This window comes from Panthera pardus, unplaced genomic scaffold, assembly GCF_024362965.1.
Source record: "Panthera pardus isolate Hobbes unplaced genomic scaffold, ASM2436296v1 HiC_scaffold_11, whole genome shotgun sequence".
Classification (NCBI taxonomy): domain Eukaryota; kingdom Metazoa; phylum Chordata; class Mammalia; order Carnivora; family Felidae; genus Panthera; species Panthera pardus.
Window position 1 is genome coordinate 89,677,308 of NW_026526666.1, and position 19,056 is coordinate 89,696,363.

The following is a 19,056-nucleotide window of genomic DNA, read 5'->3' on the forward strand; positions in this document are numbered from 1 at the left end:
CCCAACTTAACAATTCCAACCCTTAAATATTTTGCCATAATGTTAGCATACACACTTGGGTGAATTTATTCTGAAATTTACAAAACTTAACCTTCAGGGACCCTCAAATGCATGGACCCCTTCCAATACCCTGAACCTGGTTTTAGTTACATAATTGTGTGTGTGTGTGTGTGTGTGTATATATATATATATACACACACATGTATATATATATGATATATACAATACATCTGTATCTACGTCTGTTATATCTATAACTACAAATACAGAAAGACCCCTACATATACCTCAGAACTCTCGAAGTAAGGCCCATCTACTACAATGGACTCAGCTCGATTTTTCTTCCTTTAATGGATACTCTATCCCTTGAGGTCTGTTTTCTCTGGCTCCCAAGACTGGCTAGGAATAAGTCAGTGTCCCCAGTTTCTTCCTTCTTAGTTGCTCCCCCAAATAAACAGGTGACCCACTTTTCTCTTGAATTTCAAAGCTAATCACAATAGAAAAAACAGTATAATGGGAATTAAAATAAACACAAGATAATTACAAAGACAGAAATCTACATACTCAAGCCAATCCCAATCAGAATATCAGCTGCCTTTTTTTTTTTTTTTTTTTTTTTTGCAGAAACTGATAAACTGATCCTAAAATTCATATGGAAATGCAAGGGTCTCAGAACATCCAAAACAATCTTGAAAAAAAGGAGCAAAGTTGAAAAATCAAACTTCCTGATTTCAAAATCTATTACACAAAGTTACAGTGATCGGGACAGTGCGATACAGACACAAGAACAAAAATACTGATCAGTGGGACAGAACTGAGAGTCCAGAAATAAACCCTTACATTTAGGGCTAACCAACAAGGATGCCAACCATGCAAAGGGGGGAGAGAACAGTCTTCAACTGTGCTGGGACAAGTGGATATCCACATGGATAGGAATGAAGCTGAACTCCTACTTCATACCACATACAAAAATTAACTCCAAAATGATCACAGATCCAAATCCAAGAGCTAAAACTATAAAACTCTTAGGAGAACACATGGAAGTAAATCTTCATGACACTGGATTAAGCAATGGTTTCTTGGATTGAACGAACATCAGAAGCAGGTGCTTGGGTGACTCAAGCTTGGATCTAACACCCAGGTGCCTGGGTGGCTCAATCAGTTAAGCGTTGACTCTTGATTTCAGCTCAGGTCATGATCTCTTGGTTCATGGACTTGAGCCCCACGCTGGGCCCCACGCCGACCACAAGGAGCCTCCTTGGGATTCTCTCTTTCCCAGTCTCTCTGCCCCTCCCCAGCTCATGCTCCATCAAAATAAATAAATAAACTTAAAAACAAAACAAAACACCCGAAGCAAAAGGGACAAAAAGAAGATAAATTGGACACTAAAATAAAAAACTTCTGCAATCACCATACACAAAGAACTCTGACTATTCAGCAATAAAGACAACCCAATTTTAAAGTGAGCCAAGGATGTGAACCAACATTTCATCAAAGAAGATATACAACAAATGCCAATAAGCACAAGAAAAGATGTTCAATATCATCAGTCATCCTTGTAACGCATATGAAAACTACAATGAGACACCCCTTCACATCCACTAGGAGAGCTCAAGACAAGGATATGGGGGAACTGGAACCTTCATCTGCTGCTGACGGAAACGTAAAACGGTGTGGCTGATGTGGAAAAGTGTTTGGCAGCTCCTCAAAGAGTAAAACACTGAGATACCATATGACGCAGCAATTCCACTCCAACTATATACCCGAGAGAGTTGAAAACATACGTTCACACACACAAAACGCTGTACATAAATGTTCACGGCAGCATCACACATAACCAAAGAGTGGAAACCCAGATGTCCGCCACAATGATGAATGGATGAACAAAATGCGGTATATCCATACAACGGGATATTATTATGCCATGGAGTTGTGTCAAGTACCAGATGGAAATACATGGATGAACCCCGAAAACATACCAAAGCCAGACACAAAAGACCACATATTCTATGATTCTGTTTACATAAAAGGCCCAGAACAGGCAAACCCACACAGAAAGTAGGTTAGTGGCTGCTAGGGCAGTGGAGAACCAAGAACGACTGCCAGTGGTCCAAGTGTCTTTTGTGGGTGATGAAAATGTCCTAACATTAAAACTGACTGTGGTAGTGGCTGCAAAACTTTGTGAATACATGCTAAGAACCATTCGGTCGTACCACCTGAAAAAGGTAAATTGTATCCTATATGAACTATCTCAATAAACGTTTTTAAGAAATGTTTTACCACATGCTTTCTAGCCATACTTTGTATTGAAATAGTAAAATAAAAACGCTCGGGCTTCTGCCCTCTAGCTCATTTCTGGGGGCTGGGAGTCTCCCATCTGTGTCTTTTCTAACCCACGCTTTGGTAAAAGCCGCCAAAAGCCTTTCCTCCTTCTAGCGCGGGGTATTTACTCTTGCAGAGAGATCTCTCCAGCGGGCGGCTGAATCTGAGGGCTCAGTCTGGGTAATAACCCATCTCAAGAAGCTCACACTGACTCGGCACATGCATTTAAAAATTACAGCTGTATGCGTAACTTATAAAATCGCACGATTTTAAACATGTACTCTAAAAGGATACATCTCCAGAAAAAACCCAAGTCTAAAAAGTCTGCTCCTGGTACTGCCTTGGTGCCCTGCACCGTCGGGTGTTCCATGTGGTCCTTTGTCTGAGGCTGAGGCTGCCTCCTCGCAACGGAAACGCAGCTTCCAGTTCTGCCACTTACTTAGCTGGGTGACTTTGGCCAAGCTGCTTAAACTGTGTGCCTCAGCTTGCTCATTTCCTAACGTGGGGCTCACAAAACCTGCCCACTGCTGCTGAGCAAAAATAAAACGTAAGCGACTCTCTGAACACACGGCATCTGGCACCCAGAGATGTGAAGCAGCTGCCGTCTGTATATTCTGTTCCGTGACAAGTCTTTTCCTCCCTAGGTATTTGCACCTTGACTAATTGACATTATCAGCTTCCTCGCCGGTTTAAAAAAAAAAAAAAAAAACAACCCTAAGTCAAAAGATCGTTGAGAGAATAAAAGGAAAGAGGAAAACTAGCGCCCAGCAGGGCTGGAAACAAACAAACCAAAATGTTCGTTTCTTTTCGGTCTCCATAGCCAAGGCCATTTCTTTAGCATGCCCCTCCAGCCCCAATGCGCGCCCAGCTGAAACTCCTTGAAACACCGCCGAGAGGCCTCCAGACACATCCGCGGGCCAACAGGCGATGCCCGTCTCCAACAGCGCCCACCAGGACTCCACGTCAGGGAGCCATGTTTCCCAGGCCAGAAAATGAAAAGGTGCACAGACGCAAGGAGTAAACCACCCCTCCCCGCCAATCCCCCTTCCCAAGACGGCCGGGTCCCGGCACAAAGACTGCTTTCAACACCCGCGAAGCCCTTCCCCTCCCTCCCTCCCTCTCCCCCCCCCCCCCCACCCAGCTGGTGGGGAGGCGCGGTGAAGACCCGACGGGCTGGGAGGTCTGGGTGGGCGTGCGGCTCGAGGCCCAAGACAAGGGGGCGGTGGGGGTCGTCGGGGGCCGGACAACCTAGAGGAAGCCAAGCAACCGGGGTCTGCGGCGTGCGGGAGAGGTTCGCGCCTCACCTTCGCTCGCTTGCGCCGGCTGGTCCGTCGCCCCTCCGGAGTCTCTGCGATTCCCGTTTCCATGGGGGTCGCAGATCCAGGCACGACGGTAGGCCCGGCCTGAGGCCCGGCGGACCCCGGTGGCTCGGCCAGGCCCCCGGGAGGGGAGGCCCGCGGAGGCTCTTTCTTGCGGGGAGTGCGCTCCCCCGCCACCCCCGGCCCGGCCTCGGCAGGGCCCGACAGGCCCGCGGGCGGCGCGGCCACCTCAGAGCCGTTCTCCGCGCCGCCCGCCGCCCCGGGGCCGGCCTCCGTCCCGGCCGCCGCCGCGGCCGCTGCCGCCGCAGCCGCCGCCGCGGCCTTCTTCCCAGACAACATCTCGGGCCGCCTGGCCGCCGACGGCCGAAGGGGCCGCTCTGTCTGTCGGTCCGTGAGTCCGGAGCAGCCTCGCCTCGCCTCACTTCGCGCAGGTAGCTCGCTGCCAACCGCCACGGCGTACGCACGCGCTGAGCGCGCTCCCGCGGCGTCCGGACAAAAAGGCCCGAGACGCCCACAGCCCCGCCTTCCCCCGCTGCCATAGAGTGGCATCCTCGCGGCTAGAGCGGCACCACGGCACGGAGCACGATGCTTTCCTAGAGCGTCGCCTTGGCCTTTGGAGTTGGCCCCAGCACCTTCTCGCTCCTAGGGCTTGGGGGCCAGACTGCACCTCCGCGGGTGACCATTCCCTCCAGGGACTTGCATACATACATAAATTCATTCATTCATTCATTCATTCACTCGTCAGCTCAACCAATATTTATTAATGCTTACTACGTGACAAGGGTTTAATGATGAAGTTTTTGCTTTCAAAGAGCTTACAAGTCTAGTGAGGAGAAAAGAAATGTAACTGGTAAGTCATCTTACTGTTTCGCAATTGTCCGGCTTGGACATGGGAAATCTTGGGAGAGCAAGTGAGTTTCCTCCTAATAAAATGGACAGAAATTAGGAAACCCAGGTTTGAGTCCAAACTGGATTGCTGTTGCCTCCAGGGCTGTGTTCATATTCTTCTGTCGACCTCCTTCCCATTAGCTCTCACTCACTCATACCTCCTCCCACTCCCTATGTGTTCCATACATAACACCTCTTTCTACTCCAGGTTAATTCTTTCTAGTGCTGCAGATGGTGGTGGTGACTTATTTTTTTCAATTCCTCCAGGACTCCTTTAGTGACCGAACACTGGAACAGCTTGTCTTCTTCAAGCTTGTTTCAACTTATTACGCACAACTACAATTGCTTTTTTACACATCTCTCTCTTCAAACTATAATTTTTTTTTTTTTAGTCTTTTTTTTTTAAGCAATCTTTACACCTAGCGTGGGGTCCAACTTACGACTGTGAAATCAAGAGTCACATGCTCTTCTGACTGAGCCACCCAAGTGCTCCTTCAAATTGTAATTTTCAAAAAATTATTCCACTTACATGAAGTTCAAGAACTAGTAAAACTAATCTCTAGTGCTAGAATCCAGTCAGTGATCCCTTGGGATGAAGGTGAGAGTTGACTACAAAACAGCAGGAGGGAATTTGCTGGGGTGATGGAAATGTTTTCTTATCCTGATTGGATGGTGTACACATTAGCCAAAACTCACTGTACTATGCTGTATATATTTTTATATTTTACTTTATGTCAATTTCACTTCACTGAAGTTGAATTTTTTTTTAACTATGCAAACAAAAATAAAAAAAGGAAGGCAGTTAAGTTCAGGAAAATTAAAAGCTGGGCGAGAAAAAAAGGTGTAGTCATAGTACAACATATGGCTCAGCTATGAACTACACTGATGTGGCCATAATAACATAATGAATATTGTTTTCACCAAAGTGATGGAATTATATTGAAAGAATGGAGAAAAGAGAAAATTTGTGGAGGAGAGAGATGAGAGGGGTTTACAGAGCAGGGACGAAAAGGGAATGGGAGAGGTTCTGCACGGGAGCTAAATCCTCATCTTCCATCATAAAAAGATAATATGTAATGTTAAATGAGAAATCAAGAATTAACACTACAAGCATACAATTTAGATATATCAAGATAAATGCCAGAAGAAACAGTTAAAAAGTTGGAACAAGTTATCTGAGTCATATAATTTGAGGATGGGAAGGGGTGAGATAGGAGATCAAAGACTGTTTTAAACGCACATTGTTTGCACATTTAATAATTTTATAAAACTTAAAATTAGATTTTTAAAATATATGTATCCTTTGACCTAGCAATTCCACTTTACAGAAGACATTCTAGGAAAAGATGTAAGTATGTGTACAAAGATTTAACTTTAACGCTGTTTACCTCAGGTTATATATAATAACAATAAAGAAGAACTAACCTAAAGGCCCAATAAGTGGCCACTAATTCAATATATTAAAATATCATAGCCATTAAAATTGACATTTGAACATGAAGAACTCTCATACAAAATAATGAGCATATGTCAAAGATTTATTTAACTCATTATTTTTAAAATGTTTTTATGTTTATTTTTTTTTGAGACAGAGAAACAGAGCATGAGTTGGGGAGGGGCAGAGAGAGAGGGAGGCACATAATTGGAAGCAGTCTCCAAGCTCTGAGCTGTCAGCACCCAGGCCTACGTGGGGCTTGAACCCAGAAACCACGAGATCTGAGCTGAAGTCCTATGTTTAACCGACTGAGCCACCCAAGCGCCCCTGTTTAACGCGTTATTGAGAGAACCAGCAAGATGATAACACTGGTTCAAAGGAAAATATAGGGACGCCTGGGTGGCTCAGTCAGTTGAGCGTCTGATTCTTGATTTCAGCTCAGGTCACGATCTCAAAGTTCATGGGATTGAGCTCCATGTCTGGCTCTGCTCGGACAGTGTGGAGCCTGCTTGGGATTCTCTATCCCTCTGTCTCTGCCCCTCCTCCCCACTCTCTCTCTCAAAATAAAAAAACATTAAAACAACAACAACGAAAGAAATTATGAAAAGCTGATCTATAGTCACTAGTCAGTGGAAAACAGAATTCTGGAATAAGAAAAAAATGGTTAATGTCTTACAAGGCCATAAAACTAGACTTTGGTATTATCTTTTCTATCGGACAGAACTCATTTGCCTCTATTTGCAAAAAACTGATTTGCAATTACTCATTTTTTCCTAGAAATAACTAATTTATTTCATTTTTAAAAGTTGTGGTAAAATACACATAACATAAACTTTATCACCTTAACCATTTTTTAAGTTTATTTATTTTGAGAGAGAGGGAGTACGCATGGGGGGGAGGGGCAGAGAGAGAGGGATAGAGAGAGAATCCCAAGCACTGTCAGTGCAGAGCCTGATGTGAGTCTTGAACTCACAAACTGTGAGATCATGACCTGAGCCGAAATCAAGAGTCGGGTGCTTGATGAACTGAGCCACCCAGGTGCCCCTCACCTTACACATTTTTAAAAAAAGTTTATTGATCTGTTTTGACAGAGGGCGCGTGCATGGGGGAGGGGCAGAGAGAGAGGAGCGAGAGAATCCCAAGCAGGGTCTGCACTATCAGCAGGAACCGTGAGACCTGAGTGGAAATCGAGAATCAGATGCCCGACCAACAACGGCACCCAGGCACCCATCACCTTAACCATTTTTAAGTGTATAGTTCACTAGTGTTAATGATATTCACACGGTTATACAATCTCCAGAACTCTCCTCGTATAAAATTCTGTGTCCGTTAAACCACAACTCATCATTTCCCCCTGCCTCCTAGCTCCTGGCAACCACCATTCTACTTTGTGTCTCTGTAGATTTGCCTGCTCGAGATATCTCATATTAAGTGGAATCAAATGGCTTTTGTGTTTTCGTGACTGGCCTATTTCACTTAGCATAATCTCAGAGTTCATCCATGTTGTAGCATGTTACAGAATTTCCTTCCTTTAAAACATTTTTAATGTTAGTTCATGTCTTTTATCAACACATATATAATTACTTGTCTTCCAGTCTGTTGAAGCAATAGGTCAGACAGCATGTGGCACGATAATGTCTGTTAAAGCGGCTAGCCATAAAAACTCCAGCGCCACATCACTCCCGATGAAGATGACTGATTTTGCCATTTTCATCCACCTTACGGTATTTCAGGACAGCCAGCTTAACCTTCTTTCTCTTATGCTGCTTCTTCTTGGGAGTGGTGGAAGACTTCTTCCTTAGCACCACCACGACGTCTCAACACAAGATGAAGACTGGATTCCTTTTGAACGTAGTTGTCAGACAAAATACGTCAATCTTCCAGTCGCTTGCGAGCAAAGACCGGTCTCTGCTAATCAAGAAGAATTCCTTCCTTATCCTGGATCTTGGCTTTTATTTTCTACTGTATTTTATGGTGCAACCTGAAGAGTGATGGTCTTTCCCCTAAGGGTTTTCATGAAAATGTGCCTCTTGACAGTGGTTCTACCTTCCGCCACAGATGGTGGATTGGAAAGGAGAGCACTGCAACAACCAACAGAGTTTTCTGAATTTCCTTCCTTTTTAAGACTGAATAATTCCATTGTATGTGTATATACAGCATTTTGTTTATCTATTCATCTGTTGTTGGATTTGGGGGTTGCTTCCACTTCTGGCTATTGTGAATAATGCTGCTGTGAACATGGGTGTACAAATATCTTTTCAAGACCCTGCTTTCAGGGTGGCTGGATGGCTCGGTCGGTTGAGCATCCAATGATTGATTTTGGCTCAGGTCATGATCTCACAGTTTGTGGAGTCGAGCCCCACGTTGGGCTCTGCACTGACAACACGGACCTTGGGATGCTCTCTCTCTCCCCCACTCTCTGCTCCTTCCTCCCACGTCTCTGTCCCCACCCCTGGCCTATGCTCACATATGCTCACTGTCTCCCTCTCTCAAAAATAAATAAATAAAAATTAAGAAAAAAAAAAGACCCTGCTTTCAGTTATTTTGGATATATACCCAGTAATGTAATTGCTGGAGCAACTTATCCAATTTTTAAAAAGTTAACATCTGGGGCGCCTGGGTGGCTCAGTCAGTTAAGTGTCCGACTTCGGCTCAGGTCACGATCTCGCGGTCCGTGAGTTTGAGCCCCGCGTCAGGCTCTGGGCTGATGGCTCAGAACCTGGAGCTTGCTTCCGATTCTGTGTCTCCCTCTCTCTCTGCCCCTCCCCCGTTCATGCTCTGTCTCTCTCTGTCTCAAAAATAAATAAAAACGTTAAAAAAATTAAAAAAAAAAAAAGTTAACATCTGACTTTACAGAGTCAGTACCCTAATCAATATCAAACAGTAAGTCAAACAAAGTTACCTTCCCCTAAAGCATCAGGTGACCAACAGGTAGACCAGCTGGACAATATTCTAGCGTGACTGTGAACAAGCTCAATGTAATCTTTTTGCCTTATTTACAGATCTTGGGTAACTTTTCTTTGCAGACTCCCTCACTATGAGAGTAGGGGCTCTGTGCTGTTGGCCATTTTATTCCCAGTGGCCAGGCCCAGAAGTACTGTTGAATAAATGAGGTATCACTAAGGCCTACATCACCTGGCTCTTGTGAGGACATCATGAGATATTGTTTGCAAACTGCCTGTCAAAGTCTGACACATAGTGGCTGCTTAAGACATAGGAGTAGTTGATATTATTGTTATGCGGCAGCTGGGAGGGGGACTGGTTATGACTTGGAGGAGGGCGCAGCCACAGCTCCTGTCATGGAGGGTAACTGTCCTAGAGGGGTCACCAAGGCAGGGTCTTGGGGCCTGGGTGCCTCCAAGCCATAATGTTGGGGGAACTAATGCTTCTTTTTAGGAATCTCCATGGGACACTTGCTTCCTCGGGCACCATAGGAGCATTGGTGGCTTGGCTGATCAGCTATAAGCCAGCCTTGTTTGGGTTCCTATTCCTTCTGCTGTTGCTTAGCAACTGGTTGGTCAAGCATGAAGTCCAGCCCACCCCCCTAGAACCCCAGCAGGTGAGCGAGAGGGGCCTTAGCTTCAGCTAAGGATGATGGGACATTTACAGCTAGACTGGAGGATGGGGGACAGGGAAGATGTCAGGATAATGGGGCAAGATTGAAGAATCCACAGCTCTGGTCTAAGCCCCTGCTCTTCAGCTCCCACCTGGGTGATGGAGGACGAAGCACTTCCTTCACAAGGCTTCAGTTACCTTGGCTGTAAAATAGGGACCATCCCTAGACAAACAAGAAAACAAACTCTTAAAATACAGAGAACTGGTCATTGATGGAGGGGAGGTGGGTGGGGGGAGGGGTGAAATAGATAAAGGGGGTTAAGAGTACACTTACATTGATGAGCACTGAAAAATCTACACAGTCGTCGAATCATTATATTGTGCACCCGAAACTAATATAACACTGTATATTAATTATACTTCAATAAAAAGAAAAAAAGAGGAAAACTTATAAAGAATAAAAATAGGGACCATCCCAGACTCTTCTGCTTCATGTTTGATGTCAGTCACCATGGTTTGACAACAATAACAACTACTTTAAAGCGGGAGAATTTTAAATAGATGAGCTAAAGATACCTGTGTAACATAGACACATCTCTAGAATAATGAAAACAATAGAAATGTACCCAGATTATGACATGTTTTATACAAAATTTAAAAAAATATGCAAAACAATACCCTGCCTTGTTTATGGATGCCTATGTATAATGAAGATATATTAAGGCTGGATTTCTCAACCTCTGCACCATTGCTACTTTGAGTTGGATAGTTCTTTATTTCAAGGGTCTGTCTTGTGCCCTGTTGGATGTGAAGCAGCATCTTTAGCCTCTACCCACAGAGGCCAATAGCATCCCTCACCCCCTTTTCGTAACAACCAACAATGTCTACAAACACTGCCAAATGTCCCGTAGGGAGGCAAAAGAGCCTCCCATTGAAAACCACTGGTATAAAGAAATGTATGGAAAAAATAAATACTGAATTCAGGACTGCAGTTGAGATGAGGTTCAGGGAGGGAGGGAAACCCTAGGAGAAGGATCCACAGGGGACTTCACATTACATTTATCATATTTTATTTCTTAAGCTGGAATGGAAACATGGGTATTTGCTGTAATAGTCACTTGTCTTGCATCCCTAATATTTAACTTTACTTTTATTTATTTTTTTAAGTTTATTTATTTTGAGAGATCACGCATATGTGCACAAGTTGGGGAAGGACAGAGAGAGAAAGGGAGAGAGAGAGAGAGAGAGAGAACCCCAAGCAAGCTCCACACTCAGTGGGGAGCCTGACGTGGGGCTCCATCTCATGACTGCAAGATCATGACCTGAACCGAAATCAAGAGGTGGTTAAGGCTTGGACTTCAGCTCAGGTCATGATCTCACAGTTGTGAGTTCGAGCCCTGCGTGGGGCTCTGCGCTGCCGGTGTGGAGACTTCTTGGGATTCTGGCTCTCTCCTCTCTCTCTGCCCCTCCCTCCACTCATGCTTTCTCTCTCAAAATAAATAAACTTAAAAAAATTAAAACATTAAAAAAATAAAATGGTTTTAAAGATGAGGGATTTGTAGCTGAACTCTAAAGAAAAAAATTTTATTACTAACTGCATGGGGACAGATGAGGATTATAGAGATATACTGAGACTTGGCAGTTGGTGATTTTATGAGGCCTGACTCAAGTCTCAGAAGGGCACACTGTGAAACACAAGCTCTGGAAACAGATATATCTGGGTTAAGTGTCTTATGTCCCCTGTGAGTGCAGATTACTGGGCCATCACATTTATTCCTATGAACAAAAGGCAAGTATGGGTCCCCATACTTGGGAGTTCAGGGAGCTCCCAAACGCGGGTTGGATGATACTGAGAAAGGGACCTTTCCTCCCTAGACCCCAAATCTCTCACCCACCAGGTGTGGCAAAGATGCTCTCCTTGCAGGCTGGTTGTGAGGACTGATTAACATGACGTTTACAAATCACTATTAACTAAGGTTTCCTTTTCTCATGGTGGGGGAGTTTAGGAAGAGGCAGAGAAACCTAAGCCACCTGAAGCGAAACCCAACAGCTGCGTCATGAACACAAAAGAAGTCGAGAGACTACACGCCTGCTTTGCCCTCCAGGACAAGGTCCTTGAACGGCTTATGTTCAGCGAAATGAAGCTGAAGGTCTTAGAAAATCAGATGTTCGCTGTATGGAATAGAATGAATCACCACAGGAGGTCAAGCCGGCAGCGGACTTTTCCCATGAGGAAACACAGACTGAGGAGGCACGACTCAATTTTCTCCATCATCTCTGATTGTACTTCGAATTCCCCTTAATGAGGTCAGAGAGATTGGGGTGGGCTGGCCTCTTCTGATGTTACCCTTACTCAGTAAAACCCAGTCAGAGACTAGTGAGTTTTCTCAGTAAACCACACTGGAGAGCATACTTCGAGGCTGAAAGGCTGATCACTTTTGGAAAAGAAATCAGTATTCACTAGGTCAGCCGGACAGCATTCTAAGATACAACCTGACAGGGCTCCAGAACCCAGCTCTTCCTCTCAATTGGGCCACCTTAACCCTAGTTCAGGGCCCTCTACCTGTTCACCTTGAGTCTTACAATGGCTGCCCCCGCCCCCAGTTTTCCCCTTCCCTTTTGCTCAGAGGCCAGAGCCAAGGCCTGCCAAGCACAGCTCTGGGCGAGTTCACTGCCTATTTTTGAGCCTATGCCTCGCTTTGGTTGACCGAATAAAAGCCACACTCCTTGCCATGCTGTTCAGGCCCTCCATGATCTGACCCCCTTTCCAGGCTTCCCCTACCCCTTACTCTCCCTCACATGCTTTATACCTTGTGCCAGAGTACCCTAAACATCAGTCATTGGGGTACCCGCTTTGTGATTTTTGCCAGAGCCATGAACCGCCTGAATGTTTAACCTGATACTGTCCCTTTAAAGTGTTTTTTCCTTAAATAAATTTATCTGTGAAGGAAAGTGATACTAAAAATAACAATTATTATCTGTACATTAAAAGGCTCTATCATTTGGCTGAAATAGAACATAACTGTCAAGAGGCACGTGGGTGGCTCAGCTGGTTGAGCGTCCGACTTTGGCTCAGGTCATGATCTTGCAGCTCAAGGGTTCGAGCCCTATGTTGGGCTCCATGCTGACAGCTCAGAGCCTGGAGCCTCCTGCTTCGGATTCAGTGTCCCTCTCTCTCTGCCCCTCCCGAGCTCATGCTTTGTCTCTCTCTCTCAAAAATAAATAAACATTTAAAAAAATTTTTTTAAAAAGAACATACCCCCCCCCCCAAAAAAAAAAAAAAGACAGTGAAGACAGAACACTGTTACTAAAATGCCAGTTGGAGCTTGGTTGTCCGCTGAAGCGTCTGAGCCCGGGAACTTCGGGTTAAAAAGAGAGATTAGCAGGTATTAGCGTTTGAGAGATATGCTAGCACCAAGCTAAGACGTCTCCATAAGGGGCCCTGGGAAGGAAATCACGACCTCACTGTGGGATCCAGTGTGGCTTTAGTGTCTTGTTGGAGCCCCACCTAAATCATCTCTGCTCAAACCAGACGACTGGTCATCCCCCAAATGCCTCCACATCTTTGCTCACTTGTTTTCTTCCCCTGGAATCCCTTATCTTCCCCTTGCTGCTATTACAATCCTTAGTGCTTCCTGAACCACGCCTGCAGGACGCTTCCCTAACCCAGCTGTAGTCTCTGTCATTCGTGCGCTCCCAGCATCTTATCTACAGTTCAATGTACCACAATCTGCTGGGATCTGATTTGCGCACATTTCCACATTGCCTCCCCACCCTTCAACTACATTATAAACTCTCTGAGGGCAAGCTCAGCATCTTGTTCATCTGTATATTGCCCCACAGCACCCAACACTGTGGCTAGTATATAGTCAGTGCTCAAGAAACAGCATCTCTGATGATCACAGTCTTATGTGTCCTGACATTTTCTCTGCCCTTTCCTTTTAGGATGGCTCTCCTATATCCTATTTTGCTTAAGAGCAGGATCTCTGGACCCTAACTGCCTGGCTTTAAATCCCAACTCCATCAACTCCCAGCTGTGTGATCTCGGACAATTCTAAGTTGTTTATTCTCTCTGTACCTCAGTTTGCTCAACTGTAAAATGGGGGGGGGGCGTAGAGCTACCAACCTCATTGCTTGTTGTGAGCATTAGGTGAGTTACCACATCCCCTCAGGTCTTTGCTCAAATGATTCCTTCTTACTGAGGACTCCCAGGACCTCCCTACGTAAAATCACAACCCTCCCTTGTGGGTCCAACATCTTCTCCTTGCCTCTCCAAGTGCACTCTCCACCCTTTGCCTCAGGCTGGTTTAGGGCTGGCTGGGCTCCTTCACAGAGGATCACTCCTCTCAGGGAGGCTCTCTTTACAGGACCTTCTTCTTCCAGGTTTCCTTTGGAGCCAGGGGAGGGTGGTAGCATCCCCTCCATTTTTCCAGCCCAGGGCACCACACTATCTTTGTGGGTTCCCTATATATACTGTTCACACCTTTGTAAAGCATCCCTTTCACACAGCGTCCCGGTCCACTGCTGATGGCCTTGCTGTATGGCCAGGCCATTGGACCACCCAGAACTGGAGCGTTAGGAGCATATCCACATGGTAACCTCTGCTGTGGAAACAGATAAAGCAATTCAGCCACAAACTCCATCTGTATGTGATAATGAACAAGCTCACAATAAGGCACTGCACCTTGACAGAGTCTCTGGACAGAAAAACTGATCAAAACTACAAGGCATCACATCTACTCGGTGTTCTAGATCCATGCCTGGACCTACCACAATGACAAAAAACTGGCGTGGAGGTCTGAGGTGGCCCGAGGAGAATCCACTTACCTATGATGTCACTGGCACTCACAGAGTACGTCTTGCCAGAAGTGCTGGCCTGTGGCTCGAGGTGTAGCACGATGACTCTGGGATCTGATCAGTGCACAACCCGCAAATTGGTTGCCATGGATTCTGACCACCATAGACCCGGTTTAGAACACGGGGTGGCTGTTCTCTTCACCAAGCAGGTATCATCTAGACTCCTAAGGTTCTGATGAGCACCTTGGCCGTGGGCTAAAATTCCCCGATATGATACAATGTGACAATGGAACTCGGTTTATAGCTATTGCCTCCCAGTCGTGGGCCTTGTCAACGCAGAATTCACTTGCGCTTCCCCACTCGCCACCTGCAGCCAAGTGAGTCCAATGGAGCTTTGCTATGGCTCGCTCCAGGTGCAGCTACATCAGCTGTGCATCATCCTCTGTGGGCACCTAGGGGAGAGAGGGGGCGCACACCTGATGTGTCAGGCAGAATGCCGACTCCTGGGTTCCTACAGGGCCAATGCTCTGGGAAAGGACAAATCATCTGGCGCATCTAGGCATATGATAGACCGCAGCTAATCTAGCAAGAACATAAGCAAGCAGACCAAGATGGAGGGCTAAATATCCTCTTGCCTTCTCTTCCAGATTTGGACAGGCAGTGCTCAAACAGCCTCTAGCAGCTGTCCAGGCCAATGCCCATGGCACGAACCTATCACAGTACTGAACATAGCCTCACCCTTACCCCTGCCCACCATACCCAGCCAGAGGAGACTGATCAGTGACTCACCCTCTGACGGTGGCTTGGACATTGCTCCTCCCTGGCCACAACCAACGACAGCTGTTGGTTGGGCCTCCACAACCATGCTCCCATCCCTCGCTCAGATGGTGTTAAGGCCCACTGGCAGAGTATCGAGCGGTGCGCTTTGTACCCCAGAACTGTTTTATGATTTGGAGAGAGGTCCTCGCGTCTGGTATGGACTCCATGGCTCAGGCCTCTGCGACGGGCTCTGGACTAACACTCTAGGCTCCCTTTCTTCCACAGCGTCTCCCCTGGCTTTGCCAACAACCACTGGAAATCCCATTACGAGACCAGCTGATTTCTACCCTGTTGTTTTCTATCCCTGGTGGTCAGACTCGTGTTTGATGAGCCCTAGTCAGGGGATGGACCTTGAAAAAAACAATGTGGATTACTATTGGAAGACCCTGGGAGCGCACTCCAGGTTCTAGCGGTGAGATGACAGCAGGTGGGCTCCAGAGGGGCTCCCTTCCCCAAAGCTGAAATGATTCCACATGGTCTCCACTCACCTCAGTGTCTTCAGGTGGCTTCAGCACTGCAAGCAATTTCCCTGGTGCCTGAGCTCAGACCGGTTTTTCTTTACTTACAAGGCTGACGTCACACTGCCTATAAAACAACAGAGTAGTAGGTGTGTGTGTGTGTGTGGGGGGGGTCTTCTGAAGCATACGCCAGCTGGATGTTTCCAGCTGTGCCCAGACCCTCAAACCTCCATGACTTGGTGGCGTTTGCGGTCGTCCAACACTCACGTCTCCTGGACCTCAGGGCTCAGTCCTCAGACCCCTTCTTCGTTTCACTCCCTGGTGATGGCTTTAAATATTATCTGCTATTTTCTGATTATTTTCTATTTCAAATATCCAATTACCTATGTCGATACTTGCACGTCTCAAAATTCTGCTCCAAACCCCTCCCACACACAGGCTTCCCCCTTCCAGTTGCTTAGGCCCAAAGCTCTGGAGCTGGGGTGCCAGGCTGGCACAGTCGGTTGAGTGTCTGACTCTTGGTTTCCGCTCAGGTCATGGGTTGGGGGTTCGAGCCCCGCATCAGGCTCTGCCCTGACAGCATGGAGCCTGCTTGGGGTTCTCTGTCGCCCTCTCTCTCTCTGCCCTTCCCCCACTTGCACTGTCTCTCTTTCCAAATAAGTAAACTTAAAAAAAAAAAACCCAACCCAGCTCTGGAGCTGTTCCTGGTCCTCTCATTCTCCCTCATGTCCTGCTCTAATTCATAAGTGAGCCCTACTGGCTCCTTTGGAGCATGTCCAGAGTCTGCGACTCCAGCTGCCTCCACTTCCAGACCCCCACCATCTCTCTTCTGAACAAGTTCCTGCCTGGTCTCCCCACCCCTGCCCTGGCCCTCCAGTTGGCTCTCAACACACAAGCCCAAGTGGTCCTTTAAAAATGTGAGTTGGGTCATGAGCAGAGCACTCCTCTGCTCTAAACCCTGCAATGGCTCCCATGTCACTCGGAGTGAGGACCAAAGTCCTTCCCGCAGCCTATGAAGTTCTCCACGACCTGGTCCCCCATTACCTTTCTGACCCGGCCTCCCGCCCTGCCCCTCACTTAGTGTGCTCCAGCCTCCAGTGTCCCTGCTTTTCCTTCAGTGCACCAGGCACACTCTCACCGTCCGAGAGCCCTTTGCATGTTCCCCCTACCAGGGACTCTCTTCCTCTGCTGGCCATATTCCCAACTCCCTTACTTCCTTTAGGTGATTTGCTAGACATTTCTTTCTCAGTGAGGCCATCCTCACCTCCCGGTTTAATACTATAATGCACCCATCTCTTCTGCTCTATTTATTTTCCGTAGCACGTAACACTTTCTAACATGCCACTTCACGTATCTAGATCCTGTTGCCTCTGCTGGAATGTAAGCTCCACAAGGTCAGGGAATCTTTATCTGTCTTGTTCACTGAGATAGCTTCAAGCACCCCAAACAGTGCCCAGCACTTAGTAGGGGCTCAAGAAAATATGTATTGGGACCCCTGCTGGCTCAGTCAGAATAGCATGCGACTCTTGATCTTGGAGGTGTGAATTCGAGCCCCACATTGGGTGTAGAGCTTACTTAAATAAATCCTAAAAAAAACCCGTTGATGGTGAGTACTTGTTGCCCTTGTGTCCTCCCCTAGACCTGAGTGTAAGACCTGGTGAACGGTAGACCCTCCATAGGTGTCTGTTGGATGACTCAATGGATACATGTGCAAACACATGAACCAATTAATCAATCCAGGCCTGACTGGGAAAGATGCTAAGTATCTTCACAGATCCTTCGGGAGAGATATTTTCCTTTTTCAAGTTTAATTTATCCTTGATATGTTTTCAGGCGCTTTCTTCGTTCTTCCTAATCCTGATGGTAAGGGTAGTGACAGTTGTTTTCCTTCTCTGGGGATGTTCTGGAGTGGATCTGGGGACAAGAGAGTGACCTCAAAATAATATGGGGAGCATGTGAAATGGAGAAGTTGACCTCAGAAGAAAAGTTTCGGGACAGGGGGCAAAAAGAGGAACCCAGCAGGAATCTCAGAAGTCCACAGTGCGCTTGAACTCTGGAGCCTCCTGCCCCTCTGTGTACCAAGTCCTGCTCTGAGTTCTAAAAACCCGAACATGGTCCACAGGGAAGAGGCCTCAGAAAACACCTCCAAGAAATGTTAGGACAACTAGAATGAGTTCTGGAACTGGAGGGAGAAAGGTGGGGAGGAAGAGAAAAGGGGAGGGGAGCCAGGGGAGACGGGGAAAGTAGGCAAACAGGAGATGGAGAGAGAGAGAGAGAAGAGACCAGCAGGGTCATGAGCGGGGAGTACTGGGAGGGACCGATGGTCATCACACTGGCTCACATTTGTTGAGGACTTACTTGTGCCAGCTCAGGACTGTGCACTTTGGGTGTCCTAGCTCATGTAATCCTCATTCCCACCACAAGGGGGTAGGCTCTATTTTATTTACTACTCTCTCTACAGGTCAGCACACTGAAGTCCAAGAGAAGCCAACAAACCCAACCAAAGTTAAATAAGTAGTAAATGGTGGAGGTGGCATTTGAACCCTGGCAGTCTGACTCAAGCGTCCGATTTTTATTTTTCCAAAGAGCAGTGGGCAGCCGTGGAAGGTTATTTAAGCAAAGGACTAATATGATCTCTCATGTATAAACAGGATGAATAACTCCTCCCTCACAGGGCTGTTGTGGGGATTATCTTTGTTCGTTCAGCCAAGGAAAGCTCTGGGACAAATGCCTGGAGTAAGGGAAGCACTCAATGAACAGATGAGCCTCCGGAGGAGGCTGAGGCGGGGCCTAAAGATTTTACACATGGGCGTCTGCTGCCACATTGTGGCCACTCTGCTGTATGACATGCTACGGATTACCACTCACTTGGGAGGGGGAGAGGCTGATCTGGGTTGGTGAGAAGTGGCTGCTTTGGGGCACGGGGCCAGGGAGGAGCTCAGAGAGTAGCTGGTGTCCTGGGGGTGAGGATCTTTATCAACAGAGGTCTAGAACCCCGGGGTGGACTGATTCATATACTCAGCTCTGGTTTGGAGACACAAACCGAAGTGAGACATGGTCCTTGCCCTAGAGGACCTCATGGTCTGAAAAGGAGACAACAGGGGAGGTACATCGTGTTTGGGAAGCAGGCCTCCTGGGTCCAAATCCTGTTCCTGCCACTTCCTGGGTAGAACAGAATATGCCTCGTGGGACTGTTGTGAAAACCAAAGGAGAAAACACGGGAAGCACTAAGCACCTATATCTGGCACAGTCAGCACTCAATCTGTGACCCAGAGGCAGGCTTCCCACCCTGCTTGAGCCTCAGCAAAGATGGACCAAGCAGCCAGGTACAATAATAGAAGAGAAGACGAGGGTTCCAGCCCCACCGCTGTCACTAAACTTACTGTGTGACCCTGGGAAGTCACCTCCCCTCTCAGAGCCTGTTTCACCAGCCATATGATGTGGAGTTTGGGCAAAATCACAC

The 19,056-nt window shown here is 46.9% G+C and overlaps 2 protein-coding genes and 1 pseudogene across 4 annotated transcripts in view; 1 reads left to right on the forward strand and 2 right to left on the reverse strand.

Moving 5' to 3' along the window:
- The window catches only part of KDM1A (lysine demethylase 1A), a 64,443-nt gene extending 60,324 nt beyond the window's left edge, over positions 1–4,119 (reverse strand). For both annotated transcript variants that reach the window (XM_053898824.1, XM_053898823.1), the window contains exon 1: positions 3,627–4,119. In XM_053898824.1, the coding sequence (XP_053754799.1) occupies positions 3,627–3,980 (354 nt within the window). In that variant the 5' untranslated portion in view covers positions 3,981–4,119. The remainder of the gene's footprint in view (positions 1–3,626) is intronic.
- A 2,742-nt stretch (positions 4,120–6,861) lies between these two features.
- LOC109274373 (ubiquitin-40S ribosomal protein S27a-like) lies at positions 6,862–8,132 on the reverse strand (annotated as a pseudogene).
- Positions 8,133–9,216: 1,084 nt separating this feature from the next.
- On the forward strand, positions 9,217–11,931 carry TEX46 (testis expressed 46). 2 transcript variants are annotated; one of them, XR_002083526.2, is made up of 3 exons: positions 9,217–9,270; positions 9,361–9,523; positions 11,526–11,931. XR_002083526.2 is itself a non-coding variant. In XM_019461740.2 (2 exons), the coding sequence occupies exons 1-2, from the start codon at positions 9,332–9,334 to the stop codon at positions 11,820–11,822; spliced, it is 489 nt and encodes a 162-aa protein (XP_019317285.1). In that variant the 5' UTR covers positions 9,278–9,331; the 3' UTR covers positions 11,823–11,931. The 2 variants fall into 2 exon arrangements, 1 of the variants encoding a protein (XP_019317285.1); XM_019461740.2 differs by lacking the exon at positions 9,217–9,270 and having other exon boundaries at positions 9,278–9,523.
- The last annotated feature ends 7,125 nt before the right edge of the window (positions 11,932–19,056 follow it).

What these genes read in the sequence shown, in the direction of transcription:
- TEX46 (XM_019461740.2), top strand. Translation starts at nt 9,332, where the DNA reads ATGTTGGGGGAACTAATGCTTCTTTTTAGGAATCTCCATGGGACACTT. An exon ending in CCCCCCTAGAACCCCAGCAG is followed by an intron (nt 9,524 to 11,525) that starts GTGAGCGAGAGG and finishes GGGGGAGTTTAG; the next exon opens with GAAGAGGCAGAGAAACCTAA.